Here is a 19,146-nt window from a genome sequence, read left to right as displayed (position 1 = left end):
TCCCTGTCACGACCTGTCTCATCACGCTCTGCCCGCCCCACATCCCCTCTCACTCCCCCCCCCCCACCCACCCACCCTCCCCCCCCCAGGGCACCATCGAGTTCTCCTCGATCCTGTTCATCCCGGGCATGGCGCCCTTTGACCAGCAGAACTGGAACGCCAAGAGCCGCTCCATCAAGCTGTACGTGAGGCGCGTCTTCATCAGCGATGAGTTCGACGAGGACCTCATGCCCCGCTACCTTTCATTCGTCAAGGGTGAGGGGTTGCCGGGGGCGGTTTCGGTGTTTTGTAATGTGCTTGCTTGATGGGGGAGTGGATGGTGTGGACGCTGCATTCAAGTTGGGGGCCGCCATCGGGCCTGCCTGTGCCATTCACCGGCTCGTCGGAGCCGGAGCTCTATGACTGTGCGGCTTGTGTCCGAACTGGTGGTGCGCAGAAGATTGTTCGTGCAGCCCGCGCGTGGCCGCTGCCGCCTTTGGTGGCCAGGTCCACAGTGATCCCGGCAGAGCGTCTCCTCGTGGCACCCCCCCTCCCCCCTCTACGGCCGCGGCACCCCATGTACAATCTGCAATCCAACCCCGGCCCCGGAACGCCCCACCCCCCTCCAGGTGTGGTTGACTCGTCCGACCTGCCCCTGAACGTGAGCCGCGAGATCCTGCAGGAGAGCCGCATCACGCGCGTCATCCGCAAGCAGCTCATCCGCCGCAGGTGAGGGGCCCCAGGGGGCGGCGGCGCGCGGTGGTGGGTAGAGGGGAGTGCAGGAGGAGGGACGCTTGCTGGGGTTGGGGGAGGGGGCGAGATCAAGCGCCTCAAACGACGTGCTGTTGCTGCCGCGCACGCGGGCCTCGCGGGGCGGCGGGGGGCCGCTGGCTTGTACGCCTCGTGACCACCCAGCCAACGGCATGCGCCCCGCCCCCCTCTCCCCCCCAGCCTTGAGATGATGGATGACCTGGCGTCCAAGGAGGGGGGTGAGGACTACAAGACCTTCTGGGAGAGCTTTGGCCGTAACCTCAAGGTGGGCGCTGCGCTGGAGGGGCATCCTGGGGGCGCCGCAGGGGCACCCCGAGGGTGTTGGGGAGGGGGAGTGGGCCGGGGCTTGGGGCGCGCGGCTGCTTTGAGGAAAGAGCAGCTGCTGGACTGCACGCGTGCAATTCAGCAGCTCTTCGGCACGCGCGCACTCCAGCAGCTTCATTGACGGTTGGGGGGCGCGCCGCCGGCCTTGTTGCAGGCGCACACACGCCGCCTCTGTCCTGCCCCTCTCTGATCCCTGCACACTCCCCCCTTGATGTATATCAAGCATCGCCAAATTCAAATGGGCCAGCCGGCGTCCAGCCCTAATCATCCCCCACACGGACGCATGCCCTCCCGTAAAACCACACTTTTTATCCACCCATCCAAATCAAAACCCCAAACCCTCGACCCCTAAACAAGTGCTCATCGCCCCTCCCCCTCCACCCCCCCCCCAAAGGTCGGTGTCATCGAGGACCAGGACAACCGCCCCCGCCTGGCCAAGCTGCTGCGCTTCTTCAGCTCCAAGTCTGAGGACGCCCCCACCAGCCTGGAGGCCTACGTCAGCCGCATGAAGGAGGGACAGAAGGGCATCTACTACATGGTGGGTCCAGGGTTTTGCGGCCAGGGCTCAGGGCGCCACGTGTTTTGAAGCACAGACGCAACTGCGACGCGCCCCCGGCGCACAGCGCAAGGCGCACCGCGCGTGTGCTACGACGCCGGCAGGCGGTCGTTGACGCCTTCCCCCGCCAGCCAGCACCCTCCGGTCCGCCGCCCCTGCTCGGCCGCACCTCATCCCGGCCCTGCCACCAAACGCCGCCGCCCCTCCCCCCCTCTGAGCCGCCCGGCGCCCCCCTTCCCCCACCAAGCACCGGCACCCCCTGTCTTGACCGCCATCCCTGCATGTCACTTGTTACCCCCGATTGATTATCCCTTGACACACCACCATCCCCGCCTCGACCCCGCAGGCCGCGGACAGCGTGGAGGTGGCTGCTGCGGCGCCTTTTGTTGAGAAGCTGGCTGCCGACGGCTACGAGGTGCTGTACCTCACGGAGGCCATCGACGAGGCCGTGGTGACCAACCTCGGGAAGTTCAACGATCTGGACCTGGTGGACGTGTCCAAGGAGGGGCTGGACCTGCCGCAGGGGGAGGAGGACGCCAAGAAGGTGCGAGGAAGCTTTGCTTTGCGTCGTTTTTGTGTCGGCGTCGAGTGTTCAGGCGTCCAAGGGCATGCCCTGTGGCTGCTGTTTTGGGTGCTCGCCCTGGGCGGCGGCTGGCGCTGGGCTGGGGGTGCGGACTGAGGGGGGATGGGGATCTCTTTTCGCCCCGTTGGCCGCGGGGCATGCAGGCCAGCAACACTCTCAGGAGTGGCCCCCAAGTTGTTCTCGTCCCACCGTGTAACGAGCGCTTTGGGGCCCCCTGGTACATGCCCAATCAGACCCTCGCATCGGCGACGGCGCGACACAGCGCACAACACGACTCCACTGCCCCGACTCCCCACCCCCCAAACCGCAGAAGGAGGAGCTTGAGAGCTCGTTCAAGGACGTGACGGCCTTCCTGAAGGAGACCCTGGGGGAGCGCGTTGAGAAGGTGGTGCTGTCCTCGCGCCTGCTGGACTCGCCCTGCGCGCTGGTGACGTCCAAGTTTGGGTGGAGCGCCAACATGGAGCGCATCATGAAGACCCAGGTGGGTGGTGCCCCCATCTGGTCGTTCAGCCGGCGATGATTGAGTCGGCGACAGACGCCCCTTTGGCGGGGCGGCTTCGAGCCTGGGTCGAGGGGACGGAGCCCGCGCACTGCGGCGCCGCTGCCCTCACATGGTGCAGTTTGGGACCGATGTCCCTTGAGCCCGGGCCCGTCCGGCTGCGGACGGCTCGGCGGGCCCTGCAGGGGCGCGTCCGCCCATTCCCCTTCTCCCGCTGCGTCGGCGGGCCTCGCACCCCCTCGCGCCGTACGCCTCACCTCGCATCCCCCCTCTTCACACCCCCCCCCCCAGGCCATGGGTGATGCGCGCGCCATGGAGTACATGAGGGGCCGCAAGATTCTGGAGGTCAACCCGGATCATGACATCGTCAGGGGCATCAAGGTACGGGGGCGTGTTGCTTGACACCGCGCGTTGGGGTGCGCGTAATTGTGTGTGTCCGTGCAGGTGGTTTGGATCAAGCGGAGTGGTCATGCGAAACTGTTTTTCCGCAAAGCATGTCTTCATTGTTATTCTGGGGGCGGAAGAAGCAATTGGTTGGTTGTGCTGGTGACACAGGGGATGGACGTGTCTTGGAGTGACAGGGTGTGAGGTCCGTACGTTTTTTAAGAAGGTGTTGTGCCTAGTTTGGTGCCTGGTAGGGTGCTGGGCCAGCAAGGCGCGTGGTTGCTGCCCCTGATGAAGATTCCAGCATAGGGCCGTTCTCAGAAAACATTCGCAGTGCCCGTCTAGAGCTTTCGCCCTTCGCCGGGCTCGAGAGCTGTTGCGGTGGAAACCTTCCTTGGATGTCTGAGGCAGCAACCATGTGTGTCCCGTGCGCGTCACCGTGTCGTCTCGACCTTGCTTGTTGCGCCCCCTGGTTCTCCCCCACCTTGTGTGCTGGGCCATGGCCCACACCGATCACCACAATTGCTTCACGCCTGATCATACCCTCCCTGTCACCACCCCCTGCAGGTGCTGCTGGCGGACGGCGACAAGCCGCGTGCTGCTGACCTGTCTGTGCTGCTCTACGAGACCTCCCTCCTCACCAGCGGCTTCAGCCTCGACTCTCCCCGCGACTACGCCCAGAAGGTGCGCCCCCAGCCCCCTGTCGCATCGTCGGCTGGCCCAGGGGCAACGACTTTGAGGGGTTGCTCCCTCGCCGGGCGTGCCCCGCGTGTGCGCCTTCTAGCTGTTTTGCCGTCTGCCAGCGGGCCCCGGCCGCGGGCGCCTCCATCCCTTGGGTCAGGCTTGGCGGCGCCCCTCCGGCTTGCCCTCTGTCGCGCGGGCTGCACCTCGGTCAATCGCAGCCTTGTCGGTCTCACCCACACCCACCACGTCTGCACACGCGCCTCCTCCCCCTTTTTCCTGCCCCTCCAACCAACTGTTTTAACCCCACCACGACCCCCCCTCAACCTCCCAGGTCTTCACCCTGATGAACTTCGCCATTGGCAGCGACGCCCTGCCGGACGACGACACCTCGGCGCCCTCAACCTCGGCCAGCAGCGGGACGGCGGAGCCAGTGGAGGCCGAGGTTGTCAGCAGCGACCCCAACGACCCCTGGGGCAAGAAGTGAGGCGTCGGTTGTGCGCCGTGCTTCGCTACGCCGCTCCCGGTGATGAGCACACCCACATGTGGCTCTGTGCACGAGGCCTCGTGCATGAATTCGTGGCGTGGGTGCTCGACGGGCGCAACTTAGGACGGGGGGGCGCGGCGGGGTGAGGCAGCCCTTCGCTCGCTAGAAGCCGGGTCGCACACGCCGGGGGCGGTGCTGCGACGCGCCGGGCCCCGCCATCGGCCGGCCCTGCCCCCTCGCCGAAGCCTTGACTCTTGTGCAGCTGTTGGCCACTGCGGGGTCCCAAGCCGCGCCCGTGGGCGGCGGCGGCGGCAGCCGAGGCCTTGTCAAAGGCAGGATCGATCTTTTGGATCCCAATGTGTTGCTGTGCTCGTCGCTTGTTTGTATGAGCTGTTTGTCAATGTCTATTTACCCCTGTTCTTCCCCAGCGCTCGCCCCCGAGCCGCACGTCTTTTTGTCCCCCTCCTCAAATCTGTGGGGCGATTGCCCCACAGGTTTCAGCGAAGCAGCAGCAGGGGGCGGTATCGCGCAGAGCCCGCCACAGGGAGCTGAGAGAGTTGCCCCTGACCCATTTTATACGAGCCCTGTTCCTGCCGTGGCGACCCCATTTGAGCTGCTGGCCAGCTGCACTTGCCCCTCCTCTTCCCTGCACATATGCTGTAATGGGGCCCACAGATCTTTTGATGCAGAGCCCTTCTGCCTATCTGGCTTGCTGGCTGGCGCGGGACTGGATGTGGAAGGGAACAGGGAAGCAGCAGATGACCAGACGCCAGACAGTCGCAGTGCAGCATGCAACGCAGGCCAGGGACAGTAAGGTTGAGGGATCACCACTGCGTGTAACATCAATTCGAGCTGGACAGCTCAGTTTGCATTTGGGGCGTACGGCAGTTGTCAAGTGATTTGGATCATCGCCTTGTAGCATTCAAATTCTCAGTTGTTGAGACGGGGCGGGGCACTGTTGTCTTGCGGCGTCCGGGTCGGTTGCTGACGTGGAGCGTGAACAGTGGTTGGTGTCGCACAGGGCCGCGACACAACCGGATCAGCACGCTCGGAAACACAAGAAAAGCAGAGATTTTGAGCAATTGCAATCCTCTGGTGCGGCGGGACAGGCCGGATTGTTCAATCCGCGTCCTGATGTTCAGCCCTCGCTGCCACCATCAGCCCGAATGCATGTTTCAAGCAACAAGCTAATCGTACAGATCCCGATTTTTGGCACGGCCCACGCGCGTCTCACCCCTGCCCAGCTCCACTGCCTTCATGCCTTGCGTGCCCACGCCGTCACTCAAGATGTGCATGCTTGCAGCCAGCCGTCGACTTTGCCGCAGCGGCCGGCGGCATTCAACTGCTGGTAATGGCACAGAGAATTTCAGGGGTGCAAAGGATGTGTGGCTCAGGATCGTCCTTTTGTACCCAGTGACTCGCGGCTTGTGCGTGACAGTGCGTTACGTCAGCGGCCGCCACGCCTGCTTCAAACCCTCCCAATTCACGCTCAAACCCACATTTGCCACACAGCACAATTCTTCAAAGACATATTTATCAAATTTTGAATTCCGCACGCCTGCCAAATAGCAAGGATGCGTGTCTCCTCCAGCGTGCACCAGCCCGCGGGCGCCCGCCACGTGCGCGCCCCCCCGCGCCGCGCCGCGCCCCCGCCCCCCCGCGCCGGCAGCAACGGCAACGGCGCCTCCGGCCCCGCGCCCAGCCCCCATCCGGCCCAGCTGCTGTCTTACTTGGGAGGTGCCCCCGCCGCGACGCTCGAACCCCAGGCCAATGGGAAGGCGCGGCCCGCCAAGGGCGACGAGGCGGCGGCACAGCAGCAGGCGCCCGCGGGCGGCGCCAGCAAGACGACTCTGCTGCCTGTGTATGCGCCCGACGAGGTGTTCGTGTGCCCCGAGGAGTCGAGCTGCTACTCTCAGGCTCTCGAGAAGCTCGTTTTCGGCAGGTGTGGCCAAGGGAGGGCGGGCGGGGGTGCGGCAGTAACTGGCGGGCCGCGGCTGGCGGGCGCCGCGGTCGCAGTGGGCGGGGGCCCAAGCGGTGCAGGAGAGCCGCGAGCCCCCCTGGGTGGCGGAAACCGCCATGCTGACTAGGACTACCTGCTGGCGTTTCGCTCGCAGCCGGCCCTCGCCGTCCCGTGCATGGACCGGCCCCTCGCCTCCGCGGTCGAAGCAGCAGCGACCGTCAGGCTGCTGACAATGCCCTCCACAACGCTCGCATCGCGCACGCGCCCTCGCCCCCGCTTGGTCCGCACCCGCCCGCTCTCACCGCCCGCCTCATTTTCTCATCGCTCACCCCACCACAGGCCCGACGCCCCAGAGACCGTTGTGGAGTTTGGGGCGGGTGACGGGGCCCCCGTGATCTCTGCGCTGCTCAAGACGCCCTATGACGGCGCATGCACCGCGTTTGAGCTCAACGCGTCGGCGGCGCAGGTCGCCAGGAGCCGCGCCCAGCAGTTTGGCCTCGGCAGCAGGTGTGGCTGCGCTGCGCGCGAGGCGCCGCGGCCGCTGCGCAGTGGTCGCGGTCGGCCTGCTTGCCGTCAGCTCCTTCCATGCCTCGTCGGTTGGAAGTACAGCCGTGCTCGCGAACCGTCCAGCCGGCCCCGCTGCCTGTGGCCGCTGAGCACGCCCCTCTCCAGCGTCCACGAGTCCCGTCCCTGTCGGGCTTCATAGCCCCCAGGGCGCTCGCGCCCGCGGCCTCCCCCAAAGTACCCCTTGGCTATCACACTCTCCCATCATAGCAGCTGACCCCCCCCCCACCTCACATACACACACCCGCACTCCCTCCCCCCTCTCTTGTGCGCGCGCACCTGATAACATCCAAAGGTATGAGGTCCGCACAGGCTGCTTTTTCGAGGGCGCCGCCAGCCACCTTGAGGCGCTCAGCCCAGAGGACGACTCCAGCTGCCTCATTAGTAACCCGCCCTACCTGCCGGCCCGAGGTGCGTGCGGCAGGACCTGCTGCAGGGCGGCTGCGCGTCGCCCGCAGCGCTGCGACGGGGTCGGTCTGCACTCTATCTTGTCTGAATTTGATTGCGAGAAGAGTGCAGGGCCGCACGTGTGAGTGAGCGGCTGTGCCGTTCCCGGGCGCCTGCGCGTCGTTCTCGCCACATCAGCGCGTTGCTGTTTTGTGATGCCCATGGCGACGCTGGTTTTTTCAAATGTTGCGGTTGGCCGCCCTCGCTTGCAAAACGATGCTCGGCGCAGTGGGGCCGCGGCACAGGCGTGGAGCGTGCAGCCTGCATGCCCGCACTTTAAAGCATATGGTCTCCAATCTCATCCCTTCTTCTGCCTCATCTCCCTCCTTGGTGTTGCCTTCTGCCTACCCCCCCCCCCCCCAGACCCCGAGGGCCTGCTGATGCCGGCCCTGTACGGCGGCAGGGACGGGGCGGAGCTCACGCGGCAGCTGCTGTCCCTGGGCTTCCCGCGCGCCATGATGCTCGTGTCTGGTGGGCAGGGCCTGGGGGGGGGGTGACGGGCTCGTCTAAGCAGGTGCATCATTCCTCTGGGAGTGACAGGGCATTTGTCGCCTATGCGCCAACAGAGGGGAGGTTGTGAGAGCAGCACCAGCACAGTATGTCCCATTGTAAATGTTTCTCAAGTATACACCCATTGGTGCGACGATTTATTCTCACGCTCGCCCAACCCCTGGCTGACCTGCGACTTTGCCACTTGTCCCCTGGTGTGCCCTCGCCCACGCCCTCATCGTTCCGCAGCCTACTCCAACCCGGTGTCTGTCCTGCGCCACGCCGCCAAGGAGGGATACGGCGTGTACGACTTCTCCGCCTGGCCCCTGCCCTTCGGCACCTACTCGTCGCAGCCAGAGGTGCGCCGCATGCCACGCCAGGCGGCTTTGCCACTCACCCCTGCCCTTGAGCTGCACGTCGAGGACGAGCCGCCCCCAATTTCAGGCCCCCCCCCCGCCGAGCTTGTTACGGTTCTAGTTGTTTGCTGGGAAGCAAACGTCCTCTCTTGCTGGCGCGCGCCAGCTGCAGGCAGCACACCACACAACGTGCATGCTGGCGGTCACCGGCACATCCCCGGCACGCGCTCGGGCCCCTGCATTGAACTGTGCATCCATGCGGCAATTCTGACATCTCCAAACCGCCTGTACCCGCGTGCACGTGTCACCAGGTGCGGCAATGGATATCAGAGATGAAGCGCCGCGGCGAGGCCTTCTACTCCGAGCGCTCTGGGATGTACCTCATCGCCGGCGTCCTCTTCCGCAAGCGCAGCTCTGACGATGACTGGCCGGACCTCTCGGCCGACGTTCTGCGCGTGCTGACCGCCCTGTAGATAGAGGGGTGCTGGTCCAAAACTGGCTTCTTGGTGCTGGGCCCCTTTTGGCCAGGGCACGCGAACTGGCGCTTGCACCTCTCATGTGCTATTACTTGCGCAGCCTGTTACCTGAAGGGTGTTGTGGCGCTGTTTCAAGCGCTACTTGACGGCTGATGCAGGATGCGGCCAACTCTGCTTGTGGCAAGTTTCTCTGCAGGTGGATATATATCCCTGGAGTTTTTGCTTGACGAGCTGCCTTTTCTGACATCGAAATAGGCATGCAGCAGAAGAACCAATCGATCATTTTGGCGATTTGGCCAAAAGCTACCTCCTAATTTTGGCAGGTCCTAGTCTCTACCTAGACACGGCAAACCAATTGCGCTTTGCCAATGCATGTTGTACAGCCACCCCCCGCCCTGCATCTTCAATGTGCCACTGAGCACATAACCGCCTCTGCCTCGACCGCTCTTGCTACAATTCACCCCATTTTGTGAACATCCATCGCTTCGCCACCGCCAAGCTTATGCACGCAAGCATGCCAGGGCAATACTGGTGGTTGGGAGGCTGCCAGCTCCGCGTCCTGCTCGTCTGCCTGCTTGACTGTACATATTTTGTAACTGGGCAGTTGTGTGCCATTGTGTAAGCTTTTTGTGGGCCTGATGACGAGCTTATAAACGGTGCAAAACATCAGTTAGTTGGGTGCATGGCGTCTCTAAAGCATCCAGCCTCCACAAACCACACACAATAGCATCCTCGCCACGTGCACCGCACCTGCAGGCCCGCATCAATAACAGCAGTCTGCGTTGGCTTATGGGCAGCGCGCGCGCCCACCCGCAAGCGATTTTCCTCCGCCAGGCCTCAGCCCATCCCTGCCGCACGCAAGCTAGTGGATTTCGGCACACTTACACTTTGGCGACCGCCCTGCCCTGTCGTGCCTGAAGCCGCTGCAAGCTTCTTGCCCTGACAGCAGTGAAACCAAGCTTGACAAATCGTGTTACAAGAGGAAACACCCCGCCGATCAACAACCCCAACAATGCTGCCCAAACGGCGGCGGCAAGGGCCCCCGCACCGACCGGACCACGGCGCCGAAGTGCGGCCGGAGCCTCTGCTTGCAGGAGCGACGGGCCCCATTGTGACAGCGGGCAGGTCGGCCGAGGGCCACGGGGCCGCCGCCTCCCCGCCCTGGTGACCTGCGGGACGCTGGCATCGACACCTTTGATAGGCGCCAGTGGAGGTCATGACGCAACCGCCAGCCAGCCTCTAGGCGTGGCTCAAGTCGTGGCGCCCTGGCGTGCGACCACAAGAAGTGGTGCGCGCAGCAAAGGACGCAGATGCGCGCACAAGAGTCGTAAGCAGCGGCAGTGGCCGTCGCTCCCTCCGAAAACCCAACCCCCACAGTTCCATCTCCCTGCCTTTGGTCAGTGCTGCCACCCTCACAGCGTCAAACACGCAAGCATCATCCTGATAAATCGGCCCTCTTTCCCTGTCAGCCACAAGGCGAGGGCGTATCTGCCCCCCAGGCCCTCCAGGCCCCTGCCCCCTTCACTCCTGGTCGCGCGGCGTCGAGCGCACAGCCATCTCCCTGTGCGCCGCCTCCCTCTGCGCCGCTGGCGCCGGCGCGGCGGCCGGCCGCTTCGCCCTCTTCTTCGGGCTCCCCGGCGCACCGCCGCCGGCCGCGCCGCGCGCGCCGGCGCCCGCGCCCGCGCCTGTGCGGGCGTCATCCCCGGCGCCCTGGCCCACGCCGCCGTTCGTCCCCACGCGGCGCGGCGGGAGCGCGACGAGGGAGGGGCGCGCCTCTGGGTCGAGCCCCGGGTAGTCGGGGGAGAAGTGGCCCCCGCGGCTCTCCTTGCGCTGCAGCGCGCACGACAGGATCAGCCTGGCGCACGTCAGCAGGTTGGACAGCTCCACCAGCGGCGCCGACACGCCGTGGCGCGCCGCGGCGGCCGCAGCCTCGGCTGACAGCTCCTCCACACGCGCGAGCGCCGCCGCGAGCGCCGCCTCGCGCCGCACGATGCCCGCCGCGCGCCACATCAGCGCCTGCAGCTCCCCGCGCCGGCCGGCCGCCCACTCCGCGGGCGCCGTCGCAGCCGCCGCCGCCGCGCCAGCGCCCGCTGGCGCCGCCGTTGCGGCGCGGCGGAGCTCGCCCCCGCAGTGGCGGAGCGCATACTCCGCGTGCGCGACGCTCGGCCCCGCCGCGCGGTCCGCAAACACCAGCCCCTCCAGCAGCGAGTTGGACGCCAGCCTGTTGGCGCCGTGCAGGCCGCTGCACGCGACCTCGCCGCACGCGTAGAGGCCCTGCACCCCCGTCTCGCCGCGGAGGCCCGTCGCGACGCCGCCGCACGTGTAGTGCTGCGCGGGCAGCACAGGAATGGGGTCCCTCGTGATGTCGATCCCGTCCTCCTTGCAGCGCGCCGCTATGTTTGGGAAGTGCGACAGCACGTCGCGCGCCGGCTTGTGGCTGATGTCCAGCCACACGTGATCTGATGCATGACTCATCATCTGGTCCTGGATCGCGCGCGCCACCACGTCGCGGGGCGCCAGCTCAAGCCGGTCGTCATATGACGCCATAAAGCGCTCGCCTGCGGCCGTGGGGAGTGTTATCAGATTTCAAGTTATAGATTGAGCAGGAAGGGCGGGGCAGGGCGATTTTCAGGGTCGCGCCGTGCAACCGTTTGGAGGCGCCGCTGCGCCAAGAGATGGGCAGCGACACGTGCACCCGAGCAAATCCCCAACCGGCTGTCCGCCCAGCGAGCCGGCGCGCGGCGCAGCGCATGAGGGCGCAGCACCCTGCGGCGCGCCACACTCGTCACCCGCCGCCCCAGCCGCGCTGCCAACCGGAGCTCACGCCCTGACTGCCCCCCAAACACACACTGGCGCTCAGCCCGCACCCACCGCGGGAGTTGAGCAGCACGCCGCCCTCGCCGCGCACCGCCTCGCTGATAAGAAACACCCGCCCCGCCTCGCCACCGCCGCCGCCGCCGCCGGCCCCCTTCTTTGAGAACAGGGCCGTCGGGTGGAACTGCACAAACTCCATGTTAGACACGGCCGCCCCCGCGCGGTACGCCATGGCGATGCCGTCCCCCGTCGCGACGTGGGGGTTGGTGGTGTTGGGGTACACCTGGGGGCGCGCGGGGGCGGGCAGCGATGCACACCGAGGGCCGGGAGTGAGTGAGGTTGGCACAAAGGAGTATTTGGGGATGAAATGGCACTGATAAGTTTCGTGGTGGGATGGTGGAAACACAGTAAAGTCTTGCAGAGCTTCTGTGAAGCACCATTCCTCGCCGGGGGCCCTGGGCTCTGCCGCCGCCGCGCGGCCGGCGCGCACCTGCCCCGCGCCGCCGCTGGCCAGCATGGTGGCGAGGGAGAGGAAGCGGCACGCGGTGTTGCTGCGCGTGTCCAGCACGTCAACGCCAAAGCAGTGCGGGGCGCCGCCCACCTGGGGGCGATGGTTTGGTGGGGGCGGGCGCCAGGGTGGGTGTTGGAGATGGGGCGCAAGCACGACTGGCTGCCGGGAGCATGCGAGCATGCGGCTGCGCGTACGGCGGCTTTGCCAGAGGCCAGATGCAGCTGCAATCAGCGAGTCGGCTTACCCTCTCACTGCCTATCGCCGCTTGTCTTGGCGCGCGGGCATACGCCCCCCCCCCCACACACACACACATACACACACGCACACACCACGGCACCCACCCCCTGTCGCCCGTGGTCCCAGGGCCCCAACCAGCACATAGTCAGCTCGTGGTCCCAGGGCCCCAACCAGCACATACTCAACGCCAAAACTCGGCTGCACGGCCCACCTCATCCGTGACCAAGTCCACCGCCAGGTGGTGCTCGAAAAACTCAACATTCCCCGTCGCCCGCGCCGCCGCCAGCAGCGCGCGCTCGATCTCTGCGCCGGTCAGGTCGGCCGCGTGCACGATGCGGCGGCCGCTGTGGCCGCCCTCGCGCGTGAGGTGCAGGGAGCCGTCGCGGTTGCGCGTGAAGTCTGCGCCGAGCTGCACCAGCTCGAGCACGCGCGCGGGGCCGTGGCGGCACACCACGTCGACGGCCCTTTTATGGTGGAAGTGGCAGGGATACATCAAGTTGGTTGCAGCTAGGTTTACGAGCAGGTGCTTGTCTGGTGGGGCTGTGAAGTGGGGGGTGGTTGCATGGCGCTTGCGCATGCTGCGCAAACCGCCCGGCAACTGCATGCATGTGCACATAAAGAGGAGCGAGTGTAAAGGCACTTGGCATGCACCAACATGCCATGGTGCAGTGGCAGCCGTAGCAGCGGCAGCAGTGGCAGCAGCAGCAGTAGCAGCAGTAGCAGCAGAACCGGCAGTGGCAGCAGCAGCGGCAGCAACAGCAGCAGCTGTGGCACGCTGAAAGAAGGGCGAACATCTGCTCTTTGCCCACTGTGACCGCCAGCAGCTGCGCCGCATGCGGAGGCCCCCACATCCACCACAGGCGCCATGCAGCACATGCAATCCAGGAAAGAGCGCTCACTTGGGGTCGTTCAGAAAGGCTCCTGCCACCATGGTGTCGTGCACGTGCTGCTCGATCGAGTCGAGGGGGTCCAGCACGGCGCACACGCCGCCCTGCGCGTAGCGCGTGCAGCCCTCGCCGGCGCCGTCCTTCGTGATCACTGCCACCTTGCCGTAGGGGGCCACTTTCAGGGCGTAGGACAGGCCCGCGATGCCAGAGCCGATCACGACGAAGTCGAACTGGCGGACGGCGGGCCCGGCGGTCGGGGCTGCGGCAGGGCTGGCGCTTCGTGCACCGGCGTCGCGGTCTGCGCGAGGTGCGGCGCCGCCGCGGCGCACGGCAGCGCGGGCCGAGGCGGGGCGGGCCGAGGCGGGGGTGGCGGCCGGGCGGCGAGCGCCGCGGAAGGTGGGCGCCGAGGGGGCGGAGGGGCGGCGTGCGACGGCGACGGCTGCGCAAGGGCGCCTGGCGAGGGTCGCCATGCTGGGCGGCGCGCTGGGCAGTCCGTGGGCGGCTGGGCGGCGGTGCGCTGGTGGGACGTCGTGGTGCTGTCTAGGGGTGTCTAGAGGCTATTTACGCAACCAAGAGCTGCACAGGGTACTTCTTGTTCCAGGCCCAAAGGCGCTTGGCCAACATGGTCGCAGCCTCAGACGATGAAGGCTACAAGAGCATGAGCATGCGGCGCCGCGCTGCGCTGTGGGGCAGGCCGTGACACAGAGAGCGCGCCGAGGACGTATGCTATGTGCAGATAGCCTGTCAGGGGCAGTGGAAGGAGCAGCGGGGCGCTGCGCGAAGCACACGCAGCCTGGTTGGGCAACAAGTACGGGAACGATCAACGAACGGAACATACCAAAACAAGCGAAGGATCATCGTAAACAACGCTGAAGCGAAGTCAGGCGGGTGCGAGAGAGGCAGGCTCGACTGCTGCTGCCGCCGACCTGGCACAGCCAGCCAAACCCTGTACTGTACTACATGTGACTGTCCTGCTCCTCTGTGCATCAAGTTGGCTTCTCTACATGTGAAATTCAATGGCTGAAGTTGTGCACCATGCTGGTGCATATCATGTCAGGCGCCAGGTGCACCACGCTGGATCTTGGCGCCTGACTCGTCACACAGCTGACGCTCTGCAGCCCACGGCCCCAACGTCAAAGGACATCTCAGGCACAGACCGTGATTACATGCTGTTTGGTGATCATGAGCATTGTACTACCGCGAAGAAAGTACAGCCAGCCAATCTCAAGTGTCGCCCCATCGCAGGTGTTGTGTTTTGTGGTGGTGTTGTGTTGGATCGCGCAACCTGCGCGTGCCACTCCTGTGTGTTGCTGTGTTAGGCATGGGCAAAACTTTGCGGCATATCTCACCAAGCTGTGGCAAGCAGGAACGTCAAGGGCACAGCACACTCAAGGGGCGCGTGCATCCCGCAGATGCAGGCGCCCCTGCCCCATCGCGCAAGCACTGCGCCAACGGCACACGTGACTGTGCCCTCCAGCCGGGTGAGGTGGCAGGCGGGGCGCTGATAATGTAACGCACAGACCCGCTGCCGCCCGCCCCCACAGCGCGCATGTTCAACGTGTGCCCTAGCGCCCACGGACAAGCCGCTGCGCCCTCGAAGGCGGGCTCTCAAAAGCACAAAAGGCTGCCCTCTCGCCTGCTTCTCAGCAGAATATCGCGCCTCACGTCCCACACGCCTGGCCTCAAAACATGACACCCCCAGCCGACCCGCACGGAGCCCGCATCCACAAGATGACACGTGTTGCTGCGGCCGTTCAGTCGGCGCGGGCTTTGCGCCTTCCCTCAACACCCTGGCCTACCCCTGTCGCTCCACCCCGGCGTCGGTGCCCGGCCAGGCCAGCGCCAGCAGCGCCCGCGCCCTAACGACCCCCCTTTCACTCTGCCCCCCCCCTCGCGCAGGTCCCCTCACTTCGAGGGGGCGGGCAGGCCGCGGCGCGAGGTGATGGTGCGCGTGATGTTGGGCAGCGGCTGCAGCCCCGCGCCCGCGTCGGGCTTGACCAGCAGCTTGCTGCCGACCCAGCCGTTGCGGCCGTCAAAGCCGCCGTCGATGACGTACACGCGGCCGAAGCCGCGCTTGGAGAGCTCCTTGGCGACGGTCTTGGCGGTGGAGCCGGTGCGGTCCAGCAGGAGGACCTTGGAGCCTCGGCCCAGGCGCTTGAGGGACGCGATCTGGATTGCGGTGACCTGAGGCCGGGGGAGATGTGTGTCCGTGTGTGTTTGTGACCGAGGTGATTGGAGTGTGTATGTTTGTGCGTGTGCGCGCGCGCGCGTGTGTGTTTGTGTGGGGGTACTGCAGATAGAGATGCCGCACACACTGGCACGCAGAGCACCCCGGCTCTTGTGGCGAGCCGCAAGCCAGCAGCCCCAGCCCGTAGCCCTACGCCCCGCCCACCTGCGCCTCAATGAAGCCAGCATCGCGCAGGGAGCCGCGCAGCTTCTTGTCCTCGATGGTGGCGTACTCCACGGCGACCAGCTTGTTGCCGCCGCCGGGGACGTCGGGGATGCCGCTCGTCTCCTTCTCCTTCTGCACAGGGGACAGCGGCGGAGCGGGTGCAGCCACTCCCTCAGCCGGCCCGCCTCCCCACTGTGATGCATCCCCAACCTCACGTGCTCATCACTCTCCCGCAGGGATTTGGAGGCAACCGCTGCGAGATGCACGCGTATCAAGGGGGCGCGCCGAGCGCGCCTGTACAAGCGGGCCCCAGCCCCAGCGACGCCGCCGGGTACGGCCGCGCGGCGCACGCGCGCGCGCGGGCGTGCGCGCGCACCGGCGTGCGGATGTCGACGATGACGGCGTTGCTGTCGCCATTTATGGCCTCCAGCGCCTGCACCGCGGTGATGTCGCCGGCGTAGCCGCGGATGCCGCCCAGCAGGCCGCCCAGCAGCAGGGGGGACAGCAGGTAGAGGGCGACGGCCCCCAGGCCGTACTCGGCCAGCTCAACAGGGGAGGACGACGAGAGGAAGCTCAGGATCTGTACCGTATCCAGGGGGGCGTGTTTGTGTGGATGTGTGTCATTTTGCGAACGAAGGGGGAGGGATGTGTGTGCGGACGCGCACGTGCGTGCACATGTGTGTGCGTGCACATGTGTGTGTGTATGTGTGTGGATGAGTGTGTGTGTGTGTGTGTTCGCGCGCGCACACACATGTGCTTGTGCACAAGCGCACATGTGCACAAGTCAGCGTGCATGTATGCACCCTCTGCCCTGACGATTTTGGAAAAGTAGGGCCCAACAAGCGGGGGCGCCGGTGAACGCCACCTGCGCCGCGCCGCCCTGCTCCTCCGCACCTGCTCGAGCACGGGCTTGGCCGCGACGGCGCCGTCGGTCGCGGTCTTCGCGACGTTGGCGCCCGTCTTGGCGACCGCGTCCAAGTCGACGCCGCTGGACTTGACCACGCCAGTCAGAGTGTCCTGGACCGTGGCCGCAGGCGCTGGCAGGCTGAGAGGCCGAGGCCCGAAGGTTACCCCACCGACATGAAGCTGGTGGCACCACCTCCTCAAACTCAGCCCCGCCCGCGTGCAAGAGTACCTTGACGCGCTACGGCCATCTGCGGCCGCCGGATGACCAGCATCCCCCCATCGTGCGGATTGCGCACCTGCACGATCGGGACGGCCTTGTTGATGGCCGGCCCCGCGACCTCGCTGGTGACCTTGACCGCCTCCTTGACCGCGGGTGTCACGGCCTCGACCCCCTGCTGGATGTAGGGGGACGCCACGTCGTAGCCCTCCTTCAAGGCCTGGGCGGCGCTGCCCAAAAGGTCGATGCCGCTGCGCACGGCGGAGCCGCCGGCCTGGCCAGGGCGCCGGAGAGGGGGCAGGGAGGGGTCTGGTGGGCGGTGTTCGGGAGGAACTCCCCTTGCGAGACAAGCACCTCTCAAGGTGCTGGCTAGCACATGGCGTGCGGCTCTTTGCGGCGGATGCATTGCCAGGCCTGCGCAGTGGCAGCGGCCTGGCCACGGCCTTGCGGGCTCTTTCCAGGCCGGCTTGCCATCAGCCTGCCACGCCCCTGGCCCGCTGTGGCGGCGCGCCTCTGTGTCAGCCCGCCGCCAGACACACAGCCCGCACGGCGTGCCGCATGCGCCCTGCGCAGCGAGCGCCCACCTTGACCACTTCGGTCACCGCCGAGACAGTGGCATCCACAGCATCCACGGCATCCTCGGCACGCGCCGGCTGTGCAACCAGCGTTGAGGCAGCAAGGCCAAAAGCCAGGTTCCTGGCTGTGCGGACGACGGTAGAGCGCCATGCCAGCAAGAGCGCGATTTTGGCGGGATGGACGCCCCCGGCGACCGACGTGCACGTATGCAATCTCAGCCGCTAGAAGGCGCTCTGATCTTTTGGATAGGTGGCGATCATTGTCGTGGGCACCCGGGATTGGCTCGGAGCGCTGTTGGTTGCCGGCAGCGCCCCACAAGTATCATCGGTTGGCAGGAGCTCACCGACAGGAGCCTTCACGGAAGCCCTGTGCGGCTTGGCCACAGCCTGCACATTCACGGCACGCATGCGCACAGCCATTGATGCCCAGCTGGATCTGCTCGTGAGGTACAGCGGAAGGCCCGTGTGTGGCGTTCGACAGCTACAGCAAGCTTTGTAAGTCGAATAGACATCCAAAAAATTCCATTCGCGGTGCCGGATCGAGGACGGGGCACTGCGGTGTGGCCTGATCCCGCGGCACCAGCCTCATTTGATCCCTGCCCCGGCACTGCACCACCCACGCACTCACAGAGATGTTGTCGATATCACGATTATCATTTCCAGACCTACCAACCCGGAGATCCCGAACGGTCGCACAAGTCAACTCGCCCGCCAATACTAATATACCGTACCAGCAGGCTACAGAGCTGTACAAGTAGCCGTAGCTCTGGAATCATAAGTGATGCACACGATGGGCAAGAAGGTGGATGTGGTGCTGCTACATGTGCTGCGGCGCCTTGCTGCTGTTGATGCACGCACACACTGACACGTGGCGTTTGTTTTGCATGCTGCCAGCAGCTTGCGCGTCACGCTCACAAGTACTGCACGTAGGGCGGCGGAAAGGCGGCGAAGGCAGCGGCATACGACACCAGCCCAGAAGCGCTCGCAGCGTTCGGGCTGCGGGTGCGTGCATGTCAAGGCAGCGCAGTCGCTTTTTCACTCCATAGCCATGGCTCCTGCCTTGTGACTATTGTGTGCGTGTGTTGACCTGTATCCGAATTAGCAGCAACCATAAGCTAGCTGTTAGCTGGATAGCGTCGGAGTGCCCTCAACGCCAAGGGCAAACCCCTGCCCATGACCCCCCGCGCCACTTGCTGCTGCACATGTTGCAGCACAACGAGCTCGTGAGGACGCCCCTTGGGCTCAGCGGCACGGTGCTCGGAGTCAGGTGCGCGGGGCAGTGCGGGGGCACTGCAGCGCACGGCCTTGGCAGCTGTTGCTTGCACCTTTGTGGGAACACTGCTGGATGGGCGTGCAGCCACGGCCCCAGGTTCCCGTCGCCAATGCGCTCGCACCTGTTGTTGCACAGCTGCGCCTGGCATGTGCCAAACACGTCAACCTCTCCTGAATCGGCCAATAGGTATGAGGACCCCTCGGACAAGGACAGCGGCCGCGTCTGGGTGCGGTACGATGCGGGACATGAGGCCCCATTGGAGCCCAGGCAGACGGCAGGCAGCCTCAGCGCGCTCGGGTGCGCGGATGGCCGGCACAGGCTTTGTTAGTGCTAGGTGGTAGCCTCGCCTGGCCCAGTATGCGTGCTCGGCAGCCTTGCTTGTGGTATGACAACATGTGCCGTAGATGCAAGCCATGACCGCGGCTCCTGGTGGGAGTGGGAGGTCAGTTGATGTCGACTTTCACAACCACAAGTCGCACTGGCAAATAGGAAGCATCCATATGCCATAACGCTGCGCTACCCACCGCCCACAACGCCGCTGCGGCGCCCCAGCAGGTACCGCCACTGCTTCGAGGCGGACGCGATCCGCGCCGCGGTGGCCGCGCAGGAGGCGGACGCCGCGCGTCAGGAGGAGCAGCGGCAGCTGGCCGACGAGGTCCGGAGGCTGCTGGCGGCGGGGGAGCCAATCCCGGAGCACCTGCTGCCAGCTGAGCTCAAGGAGCCGGCGGCGTCAAAGAAAGGGGGCAAAAAGGAGCCGGACAAGAAGGGGAAGAAGTGA

General features: G+C 65.7%; 6 protein-coding genes across 6 annotated transcripts; 3 read left to right on the top strand and 3 right to left on the bottom strand.

Moving 5' to 3' along the window:
* Nucleotides 1–128: 128 nt before the first annotated feature.
* MNEG_3106 (Heat shock protein 83) lies at nucleotides 129–4,264 on the top strand (the record flags this gene model as incomplete). Its single annotated transcript, XM_014048424.1, has 9 exons — nucleotides 129–255; nucleotides 609–708; nucleotides 931–1,015; nucleotides 1,469–1,612; nucleotides 1,977–2,174; nucleotides 2,524–2,694; nucleotides 3,004–3,093; nucleotides 3,664–3,780; nucleotides 4,112–4,264. The coding sequence occupies 9 exons, from the start codon at nucleotides 129–131 to the stop codon at nucleotides 4,262–4,264; spliced, it is 1,185 nt and encodes a 394-aa protein (XP_013903878.1).
* A 1,574-nt stretch (nucleotides 4,265–5,838) lies between these two features.
* MNEG_3105 (hypothetical protein) lies at nucleotides 5,839–8,553 on the top strand (the record flags this gene model as incomplete). The annotated part of the gene is made up of 6 exons (XM_014048423.1): nucleotides 5,839–6,206; nucleotides 6,564–6,731; nucleotides 7,084–7,199; nucleotides 7,599–7,706; nucleotides 7,974–8,083; nucleotides 8,392–8,553. The coding sequence occupies 6 exons, from the start codon at nucleotides 5,839–5,841 to the stop codon at nucleotides 8,551–8,553; spliced, it is 1,032 nt and encodes a 343-aa protein (XP_013903877.1).
* Nucleotides 8,554–10,077: 1,524 nt separating this feature from the next.
* MNEG_3104 (L-aspartate oxidase) lies at nucleotides 10,078–12,611 on the bottom strand (the record flags this gene model as incomplete). Its single annotated transcript, XM_014048422.1, has 4 exons — nucleotides 10,078–11,114; nucleotides 11,428–11,653; nucleotides 11,861–11,971; nucleotides 12,330–12,611. 4 exons carry the CDS (start codon nucleotides 12,609–12,611, stop codon nucleotides 10,078–10,080), a joined length of 1,656 nt encoding a protein of 551 aa, XP_013903876.1.
* Nucleotides 12,612–13,013: 402 nt separating this feature from the next.
* On the bottom strand, nucleotides 13,014–13,475 carry MNEG_3103 (hypothetical protein; the record flags this gene model as incomplete). The annotated part of the gene is made up of 1 exon (XM_014048421.1): nucleotides 13,014–13,475. One exon carries the CDS (start codon nucleotides 13,473–13,475, stop codon nucleotides 13,014–13,016), a length of 462 nt encoding a protein of 153 aa, XP_013903875.1.
* A 1,435-nt stretch (nucleotides 13,476–14,910) lies between these two features.
* MNEG_3102 (hypothetical protein) lies at nucleotides 14,911–17,515 on the bottom strand (the record flags this gene model as incomplete). Its single annotated transcript, XM_014048420.1, has 7 exons — nucleotides 14,911–15,189; nucleotides 15,398–15,529; nucleotides 15,774–15,977; nucleotides 16,292–16,414; nucleotides 16,600–16,794; nucleotides 17,105–17,220; nucleotides 17,440–17,515. 7 exons carry the CDS (start codon nucleotides 17,513–17,515, stop codon nucleotides 14,911–14,913), a joined length of 1,125 nt encoding a protein of 374 aa, XP_013903874.1.
* Nucleotides 17,516–17,885: 370 nt separating this feature from the next.
* Nucleotides 17,886–19,146, top strand: MNEG_3101 (hypothetical protein; the record flags this gene model as incomplete). Its single annotated transcript, XM_014048419.1, has 5 exons — nucleotides 17,886–17,897; nucleotides 18,026–18,097; nucleotides 18,307–18,362; nucleotides 18,555–18,665; nucleotides 18,924–19,146. The coding sequence occupies 5 exons, from the start codon at nucleotides 17,886–17,888 to the stop codon at nucleotides 19,144–19,146; spliced, it is 474 nt and encodes a 157-aa protein (XP_013903873.1).

The sequence above is a fragment of the Monoraphidium neglectum genome (genome assembly GCF_000611645.1).
Source record: "Monoraphidium neglectum strain SAG 48.87 unplaced genomic scaffold scaffold00376, whole genome shotgun sequence".
Lineage (NCBI taxonomy): Eukaryota > Viridiplantae > Chlorophyta > Chlorophyceae > Sphaeropleales > Selenastraceae > Monoraphidium > Monoraphidium neglectum.
Note: the sequence above shows the minus strand (reverse complement) of the source record. Positions and strands in the feature narration are given on the sequence as shown.